Below are 25,344 nucleotides of genomic sequence, written 5' to 3' on the forward strand. Positions count from 1 at the left end.
AGATGATTTATTAGTAAGAAAGATCGCTGGGTAGAGATTGATTAAGAGGTTCTGAATATGAATAGACAAAACATAGAGTGCAAGAAAATGGCATTACTCAACAGCTGAGAGGACTGAATAGCCTTCTCCTGTTCTCATTTTCTAGCTAAGAGAATTAACTGCGAGAGGACAAGGAAAAATCACATAGAGGGGGAACTGAACAAGGCAAGTTAAAAAGTTAGCTCACCATAGCATGCTTGATAGTAGCTATCTCATAAACATACTCAAAGTATGTTCATTACATAGAGCACAAATTCGATACCATGCCTCAACTGGAATGAGATTAAACTGAAATCAAAGCAATTATCTGCTGACTACAAAAATCGTACAGTGGCTGGTATCTCAATAACCACACAGAGAGATCCAAGTTGGATATACACACCCACTAAGGAAATATCAACAAACTCACAGTAAGCACACTTTTATTTGCAGATTAGAAGGATGAAAATTTTTAAAACATGAAAAAATGGTCATTTGTATTTTTCTTCTAATGTCATAAATCTCAAACGCAAAAAATGTAGCTTAAAACGGTTTTAAGCAATTCAGTGCTGCTCTTGGTGATGCATTTGAAATGGTAATCCTCCATCTATTCCTCAAGAATTTTATGGATACTACTTTGCTAGTTCTCAGTCCCAAGAAATACTAAGCATATAAAACTAAATACAGCAGCAAAAGCAAATAATTGGATTTTTTTTTGTGAGTGATAAAGGTAATCCATCCCTACCTGTGCTTTCTGACCTGACAGCAGTTACTACAGATTCTAGTATTGCCTCTCCACCTTCATTCCACTAGATGGGACTGTAGCTAGTTTTAATCTCTTTTACAGTTGCAGATAGGAAATCACCAATTGCTTTTCTTTCCTGCAACTTCTGGCACTATAATGATCTATCTTTCACAATCTGATCCACAGCATTATTTATAATCACAATATCATCTTCCACCAAAACTTTAATAACATCACCTCTGCATCAGGATCGCCTCTCTCTGGTCCTCCTGTTCTCTGCAAATGTCAGACTATTTCTTCAACATCTATTGCGCACAACCAAAAACTTTTCTCCATCCAAAATTTGGAAAAGACCGGAGTCATCCTCTTCAGTACCTATTACAAAGTCTGTTCCTTATCCTTAGCCAACAGTGAACCAGAAGTACATGATCACATTTTGTCCTAAGTTTCAGACTTTACATCCACTTTTACAGTGATTTGCTCTGCACATGCACACTTCATTTGCTAATACTTCCAGAAGGAGAAGCAACCCGAAACCACTGGTTTTAAGGTGCTTCTCCTTCTCCTGCCAGTAGCATATTTTTACTTTTTTACTGTGCCCATGATCTGTTTTTTTTAAATCAATTATGCTATTGTTTGCACTGTTGTAACTATACGTTGTAACTATGTGGTTTTGTGCAGGTCTTGTAGCTTTAGTTTCTGGTCTTGTTTTGTCTGGTGGGTTTGGAGCTCCTTTACGGGGAACGTGCTAAGATGATAGCGCGATATTAATACCCAGCAGCCTCTCTGGACTCTGGATTGGGGATTGCCAAGCGTTATGTGGATTTTCTGGTGTAGTCTGCTTTGTCATGTGCTTTTGTGATATCATTCTGGAGGAACGTTGTCTCATTTTTTAACTGCATTGCATTTGTGGTTTCTAAATGACAATAAACTGAATCTGAATCTGAATATACAGCTCAGAAATCCTTCTTCTTCAGCTCAGGGTTTATTCCCAAAGCCTTCTCCATGAGTGGGTATAGCCGCAAGGCAGCGGAGGTTTGAGATCAGAGTTTTTCTTATCTACGTGAGCTGTATATTTTGATAATAAATGAACCGTTGAGTCCCTAAGGCAGTCCTACATTGAGATTGATGCTGACTGGCAACTTCTGTGACGCTGCTGGTGCTGAACTGTATCAGTTTCTGCCGTTCCATTGGATTTATCAGATGAACTGAGAGGGGAAGCTTGCTACATAGGCAACAGATTGTTCTCCATATTGCACTGCCCAGACTTGCATATCCAGACAGTTAAGACACAACATCCATGGTTGACCCTGAATGATGGAGGACCATACCATAAACCACGATACAGTAAAAAAGACTTGTTTGCATGCCATCCAGACAGATCAATCCGTACACAAGCACATTCAGATACCACAAATAATGCAGAATATGAGGGCATTCAATAGTCTTAAAACAGAGATATAGATGGTGGCCATGAGGCTGGTGGTACATGTTCTTGTGTCTTTTTCCCAATGAGATGGTAGGAAGAAAGAATAAGCAGAGCAGGGTGACTCAATTACGTTAGCTGCTTTCACAAGGCAGTGGTAAACGTAGACAGAGTCAATAGAGGGGAGGGTGGTTTTCATAATGGACGGTGCCGCATTCACAAGCCTCTGTAATTCCCTGCAGTCTCGGGCAGAGCAGTATCACGCTATGATGCATCTGGATCAGCCTACTTTGGAGCATCTGTAACATCAACTTATTACTTATTCTTCTGAGGATGTAGGGACGCTGTTGTGCTGTATTGGCTATAGCAACCACGTGACTGGATCAGGACAAATTAGTGGTGGTATTTACATCTAGGGACTTGAAGCTCTCAACCATCTCCAACCTCCACATCACTGATAAAAGCGGAGACCTGTACTCCACCTGCTTTCCAAAGTCAATGACCATATCCTTGGTTTTGATGACATTGACAGGGAGGTTGTTGTCTTGACATCATACCACTGTGATAAGACTGCTGAACGGATCCTGACCCGGATCTGGGCCGTACCTTCCAAATATCTGGACCTGACTTGCACTACCTTACTTTTCCTTTTCTATTTCTAAATAATTTAAATTTTTATTATATTTACTTGGATTTGTACTTCAGGGAGCGCGAAGCGCAGAATTAAATATCGCTGTGATGATTGTACGCTCTAGTATCAATTGTTTGGTGACAATAAAGGTCCTCTATCGCCTTCCCAAAAATCAATCTTGTTGCTGTGTGATATTTGGCACACTACAGTAGTGGCTCCTGCAAACTTGTAGATAGAGTTAAAGCTGAATCTGGCCATCCAGTCACAAGTGTATAGGAAGTAAAATACGTGCCTGCGGGCACACACAGCCTTGAGGAACACCAGTGTTAAGGATAACCATGGAGGAAGTGCCACTGCCTACCCTTACTGAGTTTTTGGTCTGTTGGTCAGGAAGTTGCAGAGGGGAAGTTGCATTTAAAAGTTATCCCACAAATTGTTATTCTCATGAAAAGTGCAAACTATTTTAAATGACTTAGTAAGTCAATTGATAATTACCTTTAAAAAAAAAACTCAATTTGAATTTCTGGTTCAAAGCCAAATTTGAGAACTGATGGAATCAATGGTTCTGTCATGGATATGACTGAATATAACATTCACAGCTCTTTATTTGTGCTATAGGAAAATTAAACAAAGATACCACAGTCTATATATTATACATTGTAGTTCGAAGAGAAATGTGTTAATAAAACTTCAGTATGCTCCTAAAGTATACATCATTCACCAACTTTTTAATACTGAAATAGTCAGCAGGTTAATTTGAGTGAAAACAGATAGTTATGTAATTTTCCTTTTCTTTCCTACATTTTGAAATTATACAGATAAACAAAGAAATCTAAATGCAAAACGATTTCACCAAGATAAAAGCAGAAAAAGATTACGTTTTCTTAATTATAAGTGTCACTGTGAAAATGTATTGGTAAATTAACTATTGTTACATATACTGAGGTACAGTGAAAATTTTGACTTGCTTGATAATAGTACACGTTATTTGTGATTACTTCAATATTTTGAACAAGCATACCAAATGATAGATAATTAGTAAAAAAAAAATGCAGGAACAGAGGGATCTCAGATACCTGTCCACAGATCCTTGAAACTAGAGACACTCAAAAGATTAAGGATGAATATGAATTTTGCTAGGGTACTAAGAAAAAAATATCAGAACTATTTAAAGCACAGTAGGCCTACCCCGGTAACAAACAGGTTGTGTTTTTATAGCCTTAAGTTGACTTCATTCACAAGTTGGAAAACACATACACACACACAAATAAAAATATCATTCGATATGGTAGTAACAAGACGAATTAAAAGAGAATAATTACCAAAAACAGAGAGAGAGGGAAAATTGTTCCGTTATTTGTAGGAACAAACATATGCACATTCATTGAACTTTAAAGTTTGTTTAATAATATCAAAGTCATTTGTATGTACAGATGTCTGTACACAAGGAATTCCTATCCTGGGGGTGGCCAATAGTTCAGTGTGTCTATTTCTAGTCATCATGACACAAGATGGATGAAATATAGGATGCAGAACTCAGAGCTTGAAGGGATAATGGCATACAAACACTAACAATATTAGAAAAGTGTCGGGATAAGCACTTGAAGAAACATATCCTGTAAGGTGTCAGATCAAGTGCCAGGGAAGAGATATCCAATTTAGACTCTATTTGTAGCCAGAATGGACACAACATCCCGAACTCCCTCATCCTGTGCAATAACTCTCCATTCTGTCAGAGTCTCCAAATTAAACCAAAATTCTCAGAATTCGAGACCTGTCTCACTACATTTCATTGCTATCTTTGGCACTCATGACCACAAGGTTGCACTTAAAGCAGAAAATTGAAGGAAAGTATCAACCGCTCTGTGACATTATGATAAAAGCACAGCCTGCACCTTAAAATACTAACATTTCGAGAAAGGTTGGAATTTAAAGGGAAGGAAACAGAACTGCTTTTAAGGAGATTAAAAATGAAAAAAAAACTTCTTTTTGCAGCAACACACACACACACACACAAAATGCTGAGAGGAACTCAAAAGATCAGGCAGCATCTATGGAAATGAATAAACAGCAGATGTTTCACGTCGAGACCCTTCTTCAGGACTGGAAAGGAAGGGGGAAAGATGCCCCCTATTTTATAGTTCAGTTTCACACAACTGCTTTTCTGTATGTTGAATAATCTAATAGTCCATAAATATATCAGTAAAATTAACTGAAATAAGAGGGGAGAAAGCTAGTACAGTATAAAAAGGGGTGGAAAAAGAGCTGACCAGCAGTAGGTGGATCCAGGTGAGTGGCATGTTTGTAACTCCAAGACATTTAACTAATCAAAAAAAACACAAGAGAGTCTGAAAAGTGAGTCTAACTTCATTTTTACTTTAAGCAAGGCACATACTTATGACGTGGTGGTGTGATGATGTAGTGCCATTCACATACTTTTACATATAATCTGTAATAAACTATTTAAACAAAGAATGCTTTAAAGAAAAGATTTACAACACACAGCAGTGAGGAGGGTGATAGGAAGATGGAGAGGAGGGTGGAAATAGAGGAGCTAGAAAGTGATAGGTGGAGGCGGGTAAAGGTGGAAGATGACGGAATCTGAGAAAGGTGGGTCACGGAATCAAATGAGGAAGGTGAGGAGGCTAAATGGGAATGGTGGAGCAGGGGAATCAATGGGAGGAGTATGTAAGCGAAAGGTGCTGAGATGAGTGTAGGAAGTTCAGGAGGAGAGAGAGAAGGGACAGAGGGGGAGCAGTTTTTCAGGAGTCGGAAAATTCAACGTTCATGCTGTTGAGTTGTAGACTACCCAAGTGGAATGGAAGGTGCTCTTTCCCTAGTTTGTGTTGAACCTCATCTTGGAAACAGAGGAGGCCAAGGACAGATACGGCAGGCAGGAATGGGGAGAAGAACTAAAAGTTTAGCAACCAGGAGCTCCAGACAGCCAAGGCAAAACAGAGTTTAAGCACGCTGCAAAGCAGCCCGCCCAGTTTGTGACTCATCTCTCTGATGGAGAGGTGGCCACATCAAGAGCACCGGATGCCATACGTGAAGCCAAAGAATTTACAAGGGTTCATTGGCCCTGGATGGTGAGGGATAAGGTGTAGCTACAGGCCTAACATTTCCTTTGGCTGCAGGGAAAATGCCTGGGGAGAGAGGGATGAGCAGACCAGGGAATCACATTGAGAATGGTTCCTGTGGAAAGCAGGAAAGGGTAGGGAGGGAGACGTTGTGGCTGGTGGTGGGATTGCACTGTAACTGCATCCATTTCCTAACTGAACATTGGAAAAGCTGAATGTTAGAAGATAAACTACGCACTGTGGTTTAAGTTTCTTTAGGATGGTGTGAATATTTCTCACACAGCTGGTGTACAATATGAATTAGATCACACAATGAATTGTGTACAGTTACAGAAACCTCTGCCCAATAAAGTCTCTCATCAGCCACTAGTGCATTTTTTAATTTTGCATTATCAAAGTTAATTTATACTAATTTCCAAGCAGTGTTTGACAAAACAAAAGACCACTTTTCCATTTTATAGCACAGAACATAGCCTCAATCATCCTTCATACAGAAATCACTCGGATGGAGCAGCACAGTGTGCACAATTAGTAAAACTACAGTCTGATTAGGTCCAGAGACCTGGGCTTGTTCTTGATCTCTGGTGCTGTCTAGAGAGTTTACATGTTCTATTTTCCTCCCGCGTTCTAACGGCTAGCCCATCAGTACGCAAACTAGTCTCCACAGATATTCCCTAGTCTGTAGGGGAGTGATCTTCCAAGAAGTCCAAAACCTTGTCATGGTTTGGAGGCTTGTGTGCCACAATGACCCAGAGAGCTATGTTGTCTGGAGTCAGGGCTTTGTGCTTTGGCTCTTGGTAGGGTCATGTCAGACAGGTCAAAGGGTAGAGGCCACTAGTCCTCCAGCTTTGGGGGTTTCAGCTCAGGGCTAACAACCCTGACTAGTCAAATAAAACTTATGAAAACAGCAATGAAGAACTCTTCTACATCAGAGTGCAGTGGTATTCCTGAGTCGCCACCCGGTACTATACAGCAGTGAAAACCAAGAGGAAGCTACTGACATGATGAAAGAAGCCCTGAACACTGCCAGAGATGGAGGACCTTCACTGCTGCCCTAAGCACCAGCAGAGCAATAGGCAGTAAGACGGGGAGGGGTAGAATCTGGATAGAGTTGAGGGGAACGTGGGATGAATAAGATAGTATTAGTGTAATTGGTTGCTTGATGTACAGCATGGACTTCATGGGCCAAATGGCCCTTTTCTGCACTGTATCACCTGCATCTACAACTATTCCAAGAAAGTACTCAAACTCTGATCTCAGATAAGAGTGGTATCTTAATAGTTTGCATCAGATTGTTTTAAGAGCTTATCAATTAACACCTTGGGCAATACGTAAATACCTGTTAACTAAATTTTGTGCATTGGCCGTCACAGAAACAGAAACTCAGCTGCAAGCACACATGAAGATCAAGCTGGAGTGGGCACCTCAGCAAAGTGTGTCTGACAGCACAAAAACCTGGTGTTTCTGCTCTGGAATGCCCATGTGCAGATCTCAATCTGAAAACTGGATGAATATTTTAGGAGTTTTATAGCACTGTAGGGGTGTTGGTGGTGCTCTAACTTTTTTGTAAATACGTAAGTTGTTACTCAGATAGATGATAGTTTGTCTTTTTTAACCTTTTTTGGCCATTGCCATGAAACTTTGACTATTTGGGGCAGCCGCTTAATTGGGCCAAAAAGTACTGATGCCCATGCGTCCTAATTAACAGGAATTCACTCGGAATGAAAATGGAAATGTACACTAAGCGTTGTGAACACTTGGGCCAGTCAACATTAAAAAAGTTTTAAAGTTTCAGATCGAAGACATCAGTAGTGTGAAGGTGAGAACACATTTAGTTTCCAACTTCAGAAAGGTGAAAAGGAGGATAGGACAAAGAGAATCACTGTCAGAATGAGGCAAGGATAATCGTGGTGATTTGTTTATAAAAGCAGTTCACAGCTGTGGCAGGAAAGAGAAACTGAAAAGAAACCTTTTGGAAAACTTGGTTTCAGTTCTCTGCAATAGCTTTCACTTTATTGATCAATTAAAAATATATACGCAGTTAATTGCTTTGTTTCGTCCTTAGAGCTATTCCATTTAATCATCACTTAATATAAATTGTGAAATGCCAAAATCTACAAGGGTTTATAGATGGTCATAGTCCTCAAGGTAGTAAATGATGTCCAAGTCCAAGTCCATAGCTTCCCGAAAGTGGCAACACAAGTAGATAGAGTGGCAAAGATGATATACCACATTTTTGCCTTCATCGATTAGAGCACTGAGTGCAAGAACCAGGAAGTTGTGCTGCAGTTGAGAGGAATACTTTGGCTAGGCTGCTTTCGGAGAATTAAGTGCAATTCTAATCACCTGTTGCAGGAAAGATGTGGAGGGATTACAGAAGAGGTTCACCAGGATGCTGCCTGGATTAGAGAACATTAGTTTATAGGAGAGGATGGACAAACCTGGACTGTTTACTCCACTGCCTCAGAGGCTGAAGGGTGACCTGGTATGAGTTTTATAAAATTATCAGAGGCCAAGACAGAGTAGAGAGTTAGGCAGAGTTTTTATCCGAAGGTAGAAATGTCAAAAACTAGATACAGACCAGGCTCGATGGGCCAAATGGCCTAATTCTGCTCCTTATAGACATACCATTAAAGTGAGGAGATTTAGGACAAAATTTAAACAGGACTTCTGAGGTAATTTCTTTTTAAAAAAACAGAGTGGAAGGGGCCTGTAACTTGCAACCAAGGAAGGTGGTGGAAGCAAGCACAATTGTGGCACTTAAGAGGCATTGAGACAAGCATACAGGAACTGAAGCGCTATGGATCATGTGCAGGTAGATAGATTGAGTTTAATTCAGCATCATGGTCAGCACAGACATTGTGGGCTGAATGGCCTGTTCCTGAGCTGTACAGTCCCATGTTCTCTGAGACGATGCCCATTTCCTGCTAATGAGCAAAAATTTCCAAGTCTAGTTCCTGACTGCACCATACCTCTCAAACTCCAAGCACAAAATACATAATAATTCAGAATATGATTGCTTCAGAAAATGTATTGAGATCACTAATTAACTTTTTTATTTGGATAATGTATTCACAAGTATGACACAAACTTTTTTTTACATATAAAGCCTTTTCCATTTTTTACGTATGTATAAATCTATATATATTTATACATTCACAAGTACACACTGAGGTGATATTAAAAGAAAAATAAAATAACTTTTTAAAAAGTTAATATATGGGGGGAGGGGTCACTGGCTAGGCCCACATTTATCTCCTTTTCTTAAACGCCCTGACGATATGCTGTCATTCTGGTCAGCATGTTCTCACAATACTGCTGAACACTGCGTTCCAGGATTTACACCCAGCAATGATGAGTTAACCGCAACACATTTCCAAGACAGGACCATGTGCAGTTTGCAGGGCAATGTATTCCGAGTGTTAGTTTTCCCTTTCCTTTGATGGTTGTGGTTACAAGTTTGCGAGCTGGTGCTGGAGTAATTTACAGAGGTGGTACAAACTTTGGGCATGGCTCACCAGTGACGTAGAAGTGATTACTAAGGCTGGGATGGCATCATATTTCTTGAGTGTTGTTGGATTCGCATGCATTCAGACAAGTGGGGAATATTCCATCATACTTCTGAAATGTGTCCTACGGAGCACAGCAAAACTCCGGGATATCACAGTCTAAGTCATTCACTGAATAATACCCAACCTCAGATCTGTTGCTGTAGCCAGTGGCTGGAGCCTTTCTGCTCGATGCTGACTACCAGGGTGTTATTGGCGGTGAAGTTAGCCATGGTAAAACCATTGATGGCCAAAGGTGGTTAGCTGCACTAGTCGGCAATGGTAAAACCATTGATGGCCAAAGGTGGTTAGCTGCACTAGTCGGCAATGGTAAAACCATTGAATGTCAAAGGTGGTTAGCTGCACTAATTGGCAATGGTAAAACCACTGAATGTCAAAGGTGGTTAGCTGCACTAGTCGGCAATGGTAAAACCATTGAATGTCAAAGGTGGTTAGCTGCACTAGTTGGCAATGGTAAAACCATTGAATGTCAAAGGTGGTTAGCTGCACTAATCGGCAATGGTAAAACCATTGAATGCCAAAGGTGGTTAGCTGCACTAATCGGCAATGGTAAAACCATTGATGGCCAAAGGTGGTTAGCTGCACTAGTTGGCAATGGTAAAACCATTGATGGCCAAAGGTGGTTAGCTGCACTAATCGGCAATGGTAAAACCATTGAATGTCAAAGGTGGTTAGCTGCACTAGTCGGCAATGGTAAAACCGTTGAGTGTCAAAGGTGGTTAGCTGCACTAGTCGGCAATGGTAAAACCATTGATGGCCAAAGGTGGTTAGCTGCACTAGTCGGCAATGGTAAAACCATTGAATGTCAAAGGTGGTTAGCTGCACTAGTCGGCAATGGTAAAACCACTGAATGTCAAAGGTGGTTAGCTGCACTAGTCGGCAATGGTAAAACCATTGAATGTCAAAGGTGGTTAGCTGCACTAATCGGCAATGGTAAAACCACTGAATGTCAAAGGTGGTTAGCTGCACTAATCGGCAATGGTAAAACCACTGAATGTCAAAGGTGGTTAGCTGCACTAGTCGGCAATGGTAAAACCATTGATGGCCAAAGGTGGTTAGCTGCACTAGTCGGCAATGGTAAAACCATTGAATGTCAAAGGTGGTTAGCTACACTAATCGGCAATGGTAAAACCATTGAATGTCAAAGGTGGTTAGCTGCACTAGTCGGCAATGGTAAAACCATTGAATGTCAAAGGTGGTTAGCTGCACTAGTCGGCAATGGTAAAACCATTGAATGTCAAAGGTGGTTAGCTGCACTAATCGCCAATGGTAAAACCATTGAATGTCAAAGGTGGTTAGCTGCACTAATCGGCAATGGTAAAACCATTGATGGCCAAAGGTGGTTAGCTGCACTAGTTGGCAATGGTAAAACCATTGAATGTCAATGGTGGTTAGCTGCACTCTCTTCTCGAAGGTGGCCATTGCCAACTTGCCATCTATCAATCCATGCCTGAATATTTCCGAGGTCTTGCCAAATTCAGGATTAATGCTCATTTACTGATCTATCAGAATGGATCAGCGCCAATTATTAGCAAATCCCCCTTCTTCTGACATATCACAGATGTAAAAAAGGGCCTTAAAAAAAAAGGTTGAAATTACCATCATGTCAATCTTGCGCATTGATGTCCCGAGGTTGTGACTGAGGACATTCAATGATCAGCTGCTGTGTGCAGTGCATAATGCCAACCAGTAGAGCATTCTTCCCTGAAAGCAGTTTTGTATTAGGAACATCACAATCAAATACAGTTATTGCCAAGGCTCACCTCACCCTGCAATTCAGCTTTTACAAGTCAAGTCAAGTTTATTGTCATTTAACTACATACATGTTATGTCAAACAAGACAATGTTTCACCAGACCAGGGTGTAAAGCACAATAGTACACATAACACACACATAGCACACAATAACTTTGGAAAGTTAAGAATAAAATCTACAAACTAATTACGCACAAAGTAAAGTGCAGAAATTAAATATTGTAGGGTGCAGAACAACTTAACCAGTCACACTTCGAAAGCGATGCAGCAGAGAGTTCAGAGGTCTAAAGGCTTGTCTTTATGCTTTGGAGTCTCCTCTCTGAAGGTAAAATGTCAAGGAGGATGCTGGATGGACGGGTGGGATCCTTGATAACACCAAGGGTCCTGCGTACGCAGCGCTCCTGATAAAGGTCCCCGATGGATGGCAGGGAGACCCTTATGATCCTTTTGTGGGAATTCCAGTCCGATGTTCTTCTGCTCCCATACCAGATGGGGATGCAGCTTGTCAGGACTCACTCAGTAGTGCTCCTATAAAATTCAGTTGAGATGGGGGGAGTCTCGCTTGCCTTAATCTCTTTAGGAAGTGGGGGTGCTGTTGTGCCGTCTTGTTCAGGGAGGTGATGTTGAGGAACCAGGTGAGGGTATCCGCGATGTGAACGCCTAGGAACTCGGTGCACATTACACCCTCTTTATGAAGCAGCCAGGTATGCACAGAGGAGGATGGTTCATCTCCACCTTCCTAAAGTCCACAATCATTCCTTGGTCTTCTCCACGTTCAGACTTGGGTTGTTGTTCTCAAAGGGACTGACACATGCTTGGACTGATGTGGCATTAAACTGGGCATCAGAGAGCAGGTCATGTGGGTGGATGCAGGAATCAGTTCTAAGACTGCCAGTTTTCTCGTTAGTCCCACAGTTTTCTCCCATATGTATCTTATGATGTTTTCCCTACTTGAACAAACAATTGTTAATGAAGATTAAATTCCTTAATTATTCTTTCACCGTTTTTAGCCTCACAATTTCTTGATTCATTCTCCAGTTGTTATCATTAGGGGAGGCAACTATTTATCCTAACATCTGTTATTAAGATTTAATGACTTCTGATCTGAATCCACAGATCATGCGTTAAGATAGTATTAGATCTGCATTTAGAATCCCATGATCAAATGGCCCAATGCTATTCTTTCTGGTATTACACAGAAATAATGAATATTATAAGACAACATTCTGTATTTATTGCTATTTTTAAAAAACTTACGAAAAGTTATGGTTCATTTGGTGTGGAAGCCAAATAATGAACGCACAGCTTGAAGGATCGCAAGTTTTAAGAGTATTCTTGACTTAAGAGCTGAGGAGGAATTATGGTGCCTAACAGCGACTCCTTTGTTTGCATCTTCAGAAACAGCTCTATTTCTACCTTTAATATCTTTATTTTTTTATCCTTTCAGGGTTCTTTTCAAGACCCTGACCTGGAGTTACACACAAGCTTTGGTTCTTTGCGGGAATGGGATCCGCTCTCGGGGTTCCACGACTGGCCACTATTCGACGTGCCAAGGGTTTGGCCTGAGCATCCCGATCATGTTCGGAAGCCTAAGATCTCGGGGCTCTGGGGACGGGCGGATCGAGGGTCGGAGTCACGGCCAGAGATTCGCATGTCATCAGGGAGGCCGGAAAATCATTTGCCCGAGGTCTTTGTGATCTTCAGGCACAGAGCTCGGAAAAAGTGCCAAAACGGACTTTTAAGATCGTAAACTAGCTGGTTGTTGTTCTGTCTCCCGCCCGCTGTGAAAATGGAGGACACCTCCCTCTCCCTTGCCAGGGAGAGAGAGAGAACCTGTGGGTTGTTGAATTCGGATGAAATGCAAAACTTCTGGGGTAACCAAGGTCTGTGACTTCTGTGTCTTTGCTATTGCTTAGCACATGCTTGGGCACGGTGATTGCACTAATGCATGTTTAATTTTTCTGGTGGGGGAGGGGGGAAATCGCTGCTCATTGCCACTTAAACGCAGGAGGGGGAGCCAGTGGGGGGGGGGGGGGGTTACTTTGGGGTCTTCATGTTTAACTGTCGTTCATTCTTTGGGGCACTTCTCTGTTTTCATGGATGTTTTGCGAAGAAAAAGCATTTCAGGACGTATATTGTATATATTTCTCTGACATTAAACTTGACCTTTGAACCTTTGGACAGACCGATATTCCATCTATACCTCAAGTGTCAATTGATAAAAGCCCAAAAATATTTTCAGCTCTTTGTACGCAGTTGTATTCTTGTACTGTATGGAAATATATTTGTAACCCTAAAGTCTTTATGAATTTATAACTTTTGTAAAATGTAATGTAACAAAATGGAACCTATGTGATCCTAGAGTGCTTTGCTGGTTTGTTGAAGTGTTTGGATGAAGAAGGGCGCGTATTTCATAGCAGGGAGTATGTTCTATGGCAGGCCATGTTTTGACAACAGAGAAAAACAGGACATAGCTGTTGGGGGCGGGGAGAAGACTCAAAAGACAAATATGACAAATAAGACAGATGCAAGGAAGGAATGCAATTAAGGATGAGTTACTGGATATAATGATCGGTTTTGAGCTACAAGATTAAAAGCTACCTAACAATGACTTAATGTATGGAGGTAGACTTTGCCTCGCAAGTAATAAATGAGCATATTATTGATAGATACTTTATTGATCCCAAAGGAAATTACAGCATCATTGAGTTTGTAGGTTATTACTGTACATTGGAAGACCTAGCTGAATGGTACATGACAACTGTTTAATATCTGATTACATTATTGCCCAACATGGATGTACAGTACTATAGCCACCAAGTGATCTGAACTAGATGTTATATTTGTGCCCTACAAGAGAGAATCCTAAAATTATAGCAAGGCTTTACCCGCATAACTGGTAAGGGTACTTGCGTCCTAACAACTCATTCTATATTTATGACAGAGGAAGGGAAGTTCATTTTGCCCTATCAGCTAAAGGGGAACTGTGATAGTAAAACTATCAAAGAAGTGCTTGAAAGCTCTTCACTTGAAGACACGCAAAATTTATCTTGCCATGCCTAATCGTGACGACCCATTAGGCCTTTCCTAAAATACCTACAATACTCAAATGCCACAGAGGTCTCCATGTGACCACAGAATAGTTATCACACAAGACAGCCTGCAAAGCTATTTAGAGGGCAGTGATGCATACAGCTATTTAGGGCTATATGAAGTGCATTAGCAATCAGCCACTACTTGACACAACTGTTGTATGAAAATGATAAATAACTAATTTTAGCTTAACTTACATGGTTTTGCATTTCAATTGCGCTTTTAAGGCTCCCTTAATGTCACAGGGATAATTTAATTTTCAAGCAACGGATTTGCATAGTCACTATATACGAAAGAAAGTAGCACAAACTCCATTGGAGGGTCACGTTAGGCTTTGTGACCATGGAGAAGAAAGGGACAGGCTGAGAAGTTAGAGTGATCCCAGTGACCAATGCGGATACAGTAACCATGGTAGCATCGCGGTCAGCGGGACGCTATCACGGCTCGGGGCAGCAGAGTTCGGAGTTCAGTTCCGATGTCATCTGTGAGGAGCCTGCACACCTTTCCCGTGGGTTTCCTCTGGGTGCTCCGGTTTATTCCTACAGTCCAAAGATGTACCAGGTAGTAGGTCAATTGGTCATTGTAAATTGTCCTGTGATTAGACTAGCGCTAAATCAGAGGTTGGTGGACAGCATGGTTTGAAGGGCTGGAGAGGCTGATACAACACTGGATGGATAGTTGGGTGGATGCTGTGCCTTGAAAAAGTATTTAGCCCCTACAACTAATTTCACATTTTACTCTCATTTTCTAAATCTAATATATATTCAAGTAGGATTTTTTGGCTAAACACATTGTGTGTCATGTCAAATCAAAATAAAAATTCCAAATCTGTCAACAATTTACTAAATATTAAAAACCAAAATCGTGAGGCTGAAAAAGTATTCATCCCCTTTGTAATTACAATACTAACTTCCATCAGGTGCAACTCACAATATTAATTTACCCACCTAATATGTTAATGAAGAAAATTGGAGTCACCTGTTTTCAGTTCATTAAGAATAAATACCTTCTCTCTCTGTAATGTCCAACAGTATGGTAGATGTTCAACAAACCAAAACCACAATGAAGATAAAAGACCATTCAAGACAAGTCTGGGAAATGATAATAGAGAAGCACGAATCTGAGGAAGGGTACAAGGTCATCTCAAAGGCACTGAACATTCCTCAGAGTTCAGTGTCCAACATGAAAAAGTGGGAAAAAATATGAAACCACAGCCACACTGACAAGGTCAGGCCGCCCCTCTAAACTTATTTGCCAGAGAAGAATGGCACTTGTAAGAGAGGCTACTGTGATGCCAACAGTCACTCTGAACGAGGTGCAAAAGTCAGTGGTTGCAACTGGAGATGAGGTTTCTGGCTCTACAATCTCTGAGGCCTTGCACAATAGTGTATTTATGGATGGGTGGCAAGGAAGAAGCCCTGACTAAAAAAAGCATATCTTTGCCTGTAAAGACTTTGCAAAGTGTCACTTAGAAGATGCTGTACAGTTGTGAAAGAAGGTCTTGTGGATGGATGAGACTAAAGTGGAACCTTTTGCTTCGATGTTAAGTAGTACGTGTGGTGTAAATTGAATACTGTGCATCAGCCAGGTAACATCACCACTTCTGTAAAGTATGGTGGAGATAGCATCATGCCATGGGGATGCTTTTCAGCAGCAGGGACTAGAAATCTGGTCAGGATTGATGGGAAGATGAATGTTGTTAAATACAGAGAGATCTTGGAGCACACTGTTTGGGTAACTATGGAGTGGGTTCAAATGAAGAAAATTGAGGTACTTGAATGGCCCAGTCAGAGTCCTGACCTTAACCTGAACATCTCTGGCAAGTTCTAAACTGCTGTCCACTGCTGCTTCCCAATTAACCTGGCACAGCTTCAGCAATTTTATAAGGAGGAATGAGTAAATCTTGCTTCATCACATTGTGCAAAGCTGACAAGAGAGTTCTCCAAAAGACTACTGGCTGTAATAGCCGTGAGAGGTGGCTCAGCTAAGTACTAGCTAAAGATGAAATAGTGGCATATCTAGATAGCAGTGATAGGATTGGGCTGAGCCAGCATGGATTTACCAAGGACAAATCATACTTGACTAATCTATTGGAGTTTTTCGAGGATGTAACCAGGAAGTTAGACGAGGGAGATCCAGTGGATGTAGTGTACCTCGATTTTCAGAAGGCACTCGATAAGGTTCCACATAGGAGATTGGTGGGTAAAATCAGAGCTCATGGCATTGGGGGGGAGTATATTGATATGGATAGAAAACTGGTTGGCAGATAGAAAGCAAAGGGTAACGGTGAATGGGTGTTTCTTGGAATGGCAGGTGGTGACTAGTGGGGTGCCACAGGGCTCGGTATTGGGACCACAGCTGTTTACGATTTACATCAACGATTTAGATGAAGGCATTGAGAATAATATCAGCAAGTTTGCTGATGATACTAAGCTGGGTGGTAGTGTGACATGTGATGAAGATGTTAGGAGAATTCAGGGTGACTTGGATAGGCTGGGTGAGTGGGCAGATACTTGGCAGATGACGTTTAAAGTGAATAAGTGTGAGGTTATCCACTTTGAGAGTAAGAACAGGAAGGCAGATTATTATCTGAACGGTGTAGAGTTGGGTAAGGGGAGAAATACAAAGAGATCTAGGAGTCCTTGTTCATCAGTCACTGAAGGTGAATGAGCAAGTGCAGCAGGCAGTGAAGAAGGCTAATGGAATGTTGGCCTTTATTACAAAGGGAATTGAGTACAAGAGCAAGGAAATCCTCTTGCATTTGTACAGGGCCCTGGTGAGACCACACCTGGAGTATTGTGTACAGTTTTGGTCTCCAGGGTTAAGGAAGGACATCCTGGCTGTAGAGAAAGTGCAGCGTAGATTCACAAGGTTAATTCCTGGGATGTCAGGACTATCTTACGCAGAGAGGTTAGAGAGACTGGGCTTGTACACGCTGGAATTAAGGAGATTGAGAGGGGATCTGATTGAAACATATAAGATTATTAAGGGATTGGACAAGATAGAGGCAGGAAATATGTTCCAGATGCTGGGAGAGTCCAGTACCAGAGGGCATGGTTTAAGAATAAGGGGTAGGTCATTTAGGACAGAGTTAAGGAAAAACTTCTTCTCCCAGAGAGTTGTGGGGGTGTGGAATGCACTGCCTCGGAAGGCAGTGGTGGCCAATTCTCTGGATGCTTTCAAGAAGGAGCTAGATAGATATCTTATGGATAGGGGAATCAAGGGATATGGGGACAAGGCAGGAACCGGGTATTGATAGTAGATGATCAGCCATGATCTCAGAATGGCGGTGCAGGCTCGAAGGGCCGAATGGTTTACTTCTGCATCTATTGTCTATTGTCTAAAGGGGGATGAACACTTTTGAACTGCCGACATTTCAGTTTTTGAATTTTTAAGTTTATCATGCTTTACAATTTTCCCTGCTTTTTGGGCTCTATTGTGAAAAAGGGAGCACGTGAAATAAAAATTCTTGGTTAAATTGATCAAAACTCCTGGTTGTAGTGAACAAAGGGTCAGGGGCTGAATACTTTTACAAGGCACCGTAGGCGGTTTGATAGCTAAATAAATAAGTAGCATCAACGTTTGAACAAAATAGCGATAAAATAGAACATATGGTACTGGAGAATAATAGAAAAATGAAAAGAACAAGATAATGATTAAGATCTGAAACAGAGGACAATAATGATTGACTTGATGTTTTGAGGGACTTGGAAGTGATGTTATAAATAACCTAGGCTACAGGTGAAAAGAGAAGGATGCAATCAGCTTTCTTTTGGACAAGTTGTGAACACAGTCATGAAGGTTGGGCAATAGAGGGTGAGAATCAGTAGCCTTGGAGAAATAACCCAGACCCGTAACCCAGATTTGGTCACCGAATTACAGGAAGGAGATTAATAAGGTTGAAAGAGTGCAGAGGAGGTTTACAAGGAAGTTGCCGGGACTTGAGAAACTGAGTTACAGAGAAAGGTTGAATAGGTTAGGACTTCATTTCCTGGAGCGTAGAATGAGGGGAGATTTTATAGAGGTAGATAAAATTATGATGGGTATAGATAGAGTATATGCAAGCAGGCTTTTTCCACTGAGGCTAAGGGAGAGAAAAAAAAACAGAGGCCATAGGTTAAGGGTGAAAAGGAAAAAGTTTAAAGGGAACATTGGTGGGGGGGGGGTCTTCACACAGAGAGTGGTGGGAGTGTGGAATGAGCTGCCAGATGAAGTTGTAAATCCGGACTCACTTTTAACATTTAAGAAAAACTTGGACAGGTACATGGATGAGAGGTGTATGGAGGGATATGGGCCAGGTGCAGGTCAGTGGGACTAGGCAGAAAAATGGTTCGGCATAGCCAAGAAGGGCTTTCTGTGCTGTAATGTTCTGTGGTTCTATCTGTAATCAAAGCTTTAGGAGATTCAGAGTTACTTACCCCATGTACATGGAAACAGAAAGGGAAATTTGTCATTTGCACTAACACGCAACACATCCAAGGAGGTACTGGAGATAGCCTGCAAGTGTCGCTACGCATTCAGGTGCTAACACAGCCTGTGCACTATGTTTGGCAGAACAAAACGAGAGCATACCAAGCATCAGAGCAAAACAGCAAAACAAGCCTCATTACTCCCTCCCTTCCATCCACACATATGCAGAGTCCTCTAGCCCCACCTTCAGCCTGCAGGGAACTTGTGGATTTGTAGACATTGGGCCTTTGAGGCTGCAGGTAATGAAGACAAAGTAAGGTCAGGGGGTTAACAGAATTCAGTAGCAGGTTCCTCCAGTTTCAATTAGATTTTCCTTTGGACAGGATCCCTGGATGTTAGCTTGGTCATGCTGACGGGCTTGCCTTACAGTCAGTCAAGCTAGGAAGGGTTGGTGGGGAATTGCGTACATGTCTGAGTAAGGAGACAAACTCCCCTTTATGAACCCATGAAGCTGGCAGAGGCTTGGAGGGAAATATTAACCCTAAACGTAGAGAGTCAGGGATTTGAGCAAAAGGGAAACTCCTACTCCTCCTGCCCCACGTTTGCTGAGGTCTCTCATTCCACCCCCTTACCTGCAGCTCCGCGTGATTTTGCAGGAGCTTTTTTTTAAGCTTTAAAAATCAAAAGTAAATGCAAAAGTTGTTCCATGCAAGCCTTGAGATATATAAATGACAAACAAACTTGCTCCTGGAGCAAATGGACCACCTATCTCATCCTGTTTCTGTTAAACCCAGACACAGGCAAGTTGAGCTCAACTTTTAGACTTAAAACATTTTTGCATCCCATCGCAATGTAGACTTGTGGAAGGAGTAAAATACTCCAAATTCTATGGCGGTTATAGTTAATAATAACATGTATACAATTTTAATAACAGGGTGACCAAGGTCTTTGAATCTGCTCTGCCATTAACGAAGATCATATCCAAAGTTCTCCCTCAGTACTATTATGTTCCAGGAAATCTAACGATATCTTTTGTGAATTAACTTAGAACAAGCTACCTCAGCCCTTTTTAAAAAAAAACTGAATTCCAAAGATTCAACCATCTGGGCGAAGAAATTTCTCCTCACCTCAATCTGAAACAACTACTCCATGTACTGAGACCGTGACCACTGGTCCTCATCTCCTACTAACCCTGGGAGAAATATCCTCCCTGCATCCGCCTCGTCAAGCTCACTAATAATTTTATAAGTTTCAAAGAGATCCCTTCACGTTCTACAAAACCCTCGAAGCCTACTAAATCCAAACTTCTTCAGTAAATCCATCATTCTTGGAATCAACTGAATGGATAGGCATCTCATTCCGTCCATGGCAAGTGCATCCTTTCTTAGGTGGGGAGCCCAAATGAAATAAAAATACTCCAGGTGAACAGTAGTGTAGCATTTAGTACAATACTATTGGAGCCAGGCACCTGGGTTCATTTCCTCCGCTATTTGTAAGAGATTTGTACGTTTTCCACATGACTGCATGGATTTCCTCCAGGTGCTCCGGTTTCCTCCCACATTCCAAAGGCATAGGGCTAGTAGGTTAATTGGTTGCATGGGTGTAATTGGGAGGGGCGATCGCATGGGTGCAAGTGGGTGGGGGCAGTCGCATGAGTGCAAATGGGCAGTGCAGGCACTTTGGGCTGGAAGGGCCAGTTACTGCATCCCGAAATAAATGAATAAAATTAAATAAGGTGGTGAAAAACTTCCTTGCTCTTGTACTGAGATTGTCTAATAGCAAAAAATTAATACACGATTTGCCTCCCTGTTGCTTGTATATCATGGAATTTTAAGAAATTGACGAGACTTTGAAGATCTTTAAATGTCACTCCAGTCCCTTGAAAGGCGTCAACAAGATGAAAACACTTGCAGTAAAGTAATTATGCATGCCTAATAGAGAAAGGGTAAACAAAATCTACGAGAAATCAATTAGGAAGTAATTGATGAGAGATAGGAAGCAGAAATTAATCTAAATGTCATTGAAAACACAACAGTGAGAGTCCTAGGAGCTTAAGAATTTTTCATACATGATTTTTGTTTGTGTGTAATTATGCGAGTTTTGAGTACTGGCCTGCAGGAAACCAAATAGTTTGTTCATGATAGTCGACACAATTAAACCACACAGAGTGTTAGAAAAAGCCAAATGCTTCAAGAACAGTATGATAAAAATTCAAGATGGTGGTCTTTTATGAGATTCACCACAATGGCGTAAAATTTCTGTAAAATAGCACACAGGAAAGTACAGAGGATAGAACAGCAAGGATTCTGGATCTGAACTTTTGCTAGTTTCACATTTGGTTCCATCTCAAGAAGAGTCAAGGGAAAAAAGTGAATGAAGCCACAAGCTCTGGTATTCAGTCAAATCAACTTGCCTGTGCTTACACTTTGTAATTAGTGAATTATAAATGTATCTTTTTATGAATATAATTTGCTTTAAAAAGTCTAAGTGAATAAAACTGTATCTCTTTACTCACATAAGATGAATGAAAGGTTAGCTAGAGGAGACGGATAAATGGGTGACTGTCAGGAGAGGGAAGGGATGACATCAGATAGTGGAGAGCACCCCTGTGGCTGTCCCCCTCAACAACAAGTACTCCATTTTGAGTACTGTTAGGAGGGCACCTACCTGGGGGAAGCAACAGCGGCCGTGCCACTGGCACTGAGTCTGGCCCTGTGGCTCAGTAGGATAGGGAACTGAAGAGGATGGCAGCAGTTATAGGGTACTCTAGAGTTAGGGGAACAGATAGGTGATTCTGTGGGCGCGAATCCACAGAACACTGAAGTAGCTTGCCTTGCAAGTGCCAGGGTCCAAGATATTCTGCAAATGTCAATCCACTTTTGAAGAAGGGAGGAAGGCAAAAGAAAGGAAATTTTAGATCAGTTAGCCTAACCTCAGTGGCTGGGAAAGTGTTGGAGTCTATTATTAAGGATGAGGTTTCAGGATACTTGAAGACTAATGATAAAATATGTCAAAGTCAGCCTGGTTTCTGCAAAGGAAAATTCTGCCTGATAAACATGTTGGAATTCTTTGAGGGAGTAACATACAGGGAGGCTAAAGAGAGGCAGTGGATGTCATTTACTTGGATTTTCAGAAGGTATTTGATACAGTGCCACACATGAGGCTGCTTTACATGATAAAATCCTGTGGCGTTACAGGAAAGATACCGGCATGGATAAAGGAGTGGCTGACAGGTGGGGGCAGTGAGTCTGGTTGGCTGCCAGTGACTAGTGGTGTTCCTCAGGTGTCAGAATTGGGACCACTACTTTTCACGTTAATGGAGTTGATGCCTTCGCAGCAAAGTTTGCAGATGATACGAAGACAGGTGGAGGGTTGGGTAATCCTGAGGAAGCAATGCGACTGCAGCAGGACTTAGACAAATTAGAAGAATGGGCAAAAAAGTCACAGATGGAATACAATGTTGGGAAATATATGATAATGCATTGGTAAAAGGAACAATAGTGCGGACTGTTATCTAAATGGGGAGAAGGTTCAAACATCAGAGGTGCAGAGGGACTGAGGAGTCTTCGTGCAAGGCTCCCAACAGGTTAATTTACAGGTCGAGTCTGTGGTAAAGAAGTCAAATGCAATGTTGGCACTTATTTCAAGAGGAATAGAATATAAAAGGAAATAATGCTGAGGCTTTATAAGACAGTAGTCAGGCCGCACTTGGAGTACTGTCAATAGCTTTAGGCCCCATATCTCAGAAAAGATGCATTGTTATTGGAGAGAGTCCAGAGGAGGGTCATGAGGATGATTCTAGGAACAAAGAGGTTAACATATGAGGAGCGTTTGGCAGCTTTGGGCCTGTACTCACTGGAATTTAGAAGAATATAGAGGGATCTCATTGAAACCTACCGAATGTTGAAAGGATTAGATAGAGTGGAAGTAGAGAGGATGTTTCTTATGGTGGGGGTATCCAAAACTAGGGGGTAGAGCCTAAAAATTGAGGGGGCAACCTCTTAGAACAGAGGGAAAGAGAATTTTTTTTTAGCCAGAGAGTAGTGAATCTGTGGAATGCTCTGCCACAGACTGCGGTGCAGGCCAAATGTGAGAGTGTATTTAAGGCAAAAGTTGATAGTTTCCTAATCAGTCAGGGCATCAAGGGATATGGCGAGAAGGCAGGTGTGTGGGGATCTGCCATAATGGAATGACACATCAAACGCAATGGGCTGAATGGCCTAATTTTGCTCCTATGTTTTATGGACTTGCTTTCATAATTAGTACTTGTTTGGAAACAGTCCGGGGGTGGGGGAGAGAGACAACTATCATTACTCACAGTTTGTAAATCATTTTGTATTTCTCAGTTTTGTCCTAAAATTTTCTTTTGGAGATATATATAACATCTTTAATGATAACATATTATTCCTGTGCATTTCTCAGGTAGGACAGCAAAAACAGATACAAGGCAACAGAAATTAGCACAGATGTCAAGCAATAGATGGACTGACCAAATATAATTTCTGAACACTTGTCTAAAAATAGATCTATTTGTAAGATAAAGAGGAAAAGAGCAACAGTCATCTCAAATACCTTGTATTTAGCAAAGTGGATTTGGTACTCAAAATTATGAAAATAAAAAACATTTTCTAATAAGTAATTTCACTTCAAATACTCATTCATTCAATTCAGAAAATATAATATGGTTTAAAATGCATATCTGGTGTCAAACAGATATGCCCATATTTTTCAGAGTACACATGACCAAGGGGCAACATCTGTCGAATGTACACTCTGTCCGTCACAATAGACAAGACCTCCCGGTTGCCACTCACTTCAACTCTGCCTCTCATTCCCATCTAGATATGTCCATACATGGCCTCCTCTACTGCCATGATGAGGCCAAACTCAAGTTGGAGGAGCAACACCTCATCTACCGTCTGGGTAGCCTCCAGCCTGGTGGTATGAACATTGAATTCTCCAATTTCTGGTAATTCCCTCCCCCTCCCCCTTCCCCTATCCCAGGTCCCTCTCTGCCTCTCTCCTCTTTCAACTTTCTGCTTCTTTATCTCTACAGTTCTTTCATGCTTATCCCCTCCCCCTCCCCCCTTTATCTTTCCTCTGACTGGTTTTCCACCTGGCGCCTCTAGGCCCTACCCCCTCCCCTATCTCTATTACTGGGCTTCGGCCCTCTCTTCCCCCCCATTCCTGATGAAGGGTCTCGGCCTGAAATGTTAGCTACTCTTTTCTCACGGATGCTGCCTGACCTGCTGAGTTCCTCCAGCGTTGTGTACATATCTATCAGATGGTACTGAACTGAGCTGAATGGAATATATCTGGATTCTTTTAATGACTTTGTGTGTTGGTATGTTATATTCTGTGTTTTCTGCTTTTTTTTGCCATTTGTGCAACTTTTTATGAGCGTGTGTGGGGGGGCGTGGTTTTCTTCGTTTCAAGGCAGGTTAAGGGATCGACAAGGCTGTACACTGCCATACATAGTTTGATCATGAATGTACTTTGAATCTTTGATCTAAGAGCTCACACCCAGCAACGCAGTGTGTATAACTCTTGTTTAATCAAGCTGAGCTGGTTTATGAAATGTTATTGTGTCAGAAGATCGTGTTTTTCTTTCCACACAATGTTGCATCGACATTTCCTTCAGTCAACAGACGAACTGCTTCTTTGACTATTGCTGTTAGTGAGGTACATATCACTGCACACAAATCAAGTCAGCATTTTACCCTAAAAACATTCTGGGGGAAAAAAGCAACTAATGGTATTTACATAAAGATCATGGTAATATCCACGTTTATTATGAATCTTTCTGATTTCAAGCTCCAAGTAAAATTGGTATTTGATACAGATTTAAAAGATTTCTCAGCCATCAAGAATACTACAAAACAGATTTGCAACATAAATAAATGAGAACAATTATTGTAAAGGTGAAAATCTGACACAGAGTGCGCACATCAAGGATGGGTGTCATCGTCATTGCTAATTGCTGGTGACAAGCAGTTCCATCACGAGAAAAACCTTCAGCTTTGGTCCCTCCCAAGACTTTGAAGTTAAACTGTACCTTTATAAGATGTTTATTGATCCATTTTGTGAACGTCTTTTTCTGCACTCTGTCACGTTCATCTGTTTAAAAAAAGAAAGAAAAAATTATTTTTCAACCAACTATTTTTAAACCTCACCAATTAAAATATCAAAAAGTTTCAGTTGTCTTTGTGGTATGTATGTCATAATAATTGTGAGATCTGTATAGTCTAAGTAATGAAGCTTGCCATCGTTATCAATAATATCTGATGATTAATCAAGGTTTACAATGTAAAGACTCAATCTCCAGCATGTCTCTTTCAAGGGTATCTCACTAATATTATATTCAGATGTAACCCTAGTCTCCGAATGATAAATAAATTTTCAAAGAAACATATACAAAATGTTGGGGGAGCTCAGCAGGCCAGGCAGCATCTATGGAAAAGAGTAAACAGTCAACTTTTCAGGCACAGACCCTTCTTCAGGAGTGAGAAGAAAAGTGGAAGGTTGCCCCCCCCCCACCTTTTTATTCTGGCAATCTTCCTCCTTTTTCTCAGTCCTGAAGAAGGGTCTCAGCCCGAAACATCGACTGTCTGTTCACTT

At 41.3% G+C, this 25,344-nt stretch overlaps 1 protein-coding gene across 4 annotated transcripts in view; it reads right to left on the minus strand.

The window, feature by feature from the left end:
• The window catches only part of macf1a (microtubule actin crosslinking factor 1a), a 564,022-nt gene that overhangs the window by 323,143 nt on the left and 215,535 nt on the right, over positions 1 to 25,344 (minus strand). For all 4 annotated transcript variants that reach the window (XM_073034465.1, XM_073034464.1, XM_073034466.1 and 1 more), the window contains exon 2: positions 24,782 to 24,843. In XM_073034465.1, coding sequence (XP_072890566.1) covers positions 24,782 to 24,843 — 62 coding nt within the window. The remainder of the gene's footprint in view (positions 1 to 24,781; positions 24,844 to 25,344) is intronic.

This window comes from Hemitrygon akajei, chromosome 32 (assembly GCF_048418815.1).
Source record: "Hemitrygon akajei chromosome 32, sHemAka1.3, whole genome shotgun sequence".
Lineage (NCBI taxonomy): Eukaryota > Metazoa > Chordata > Chondrichthyes > Myliobatiformes > Dasyatidae > Hemitrygon > Hemitrygon akajei.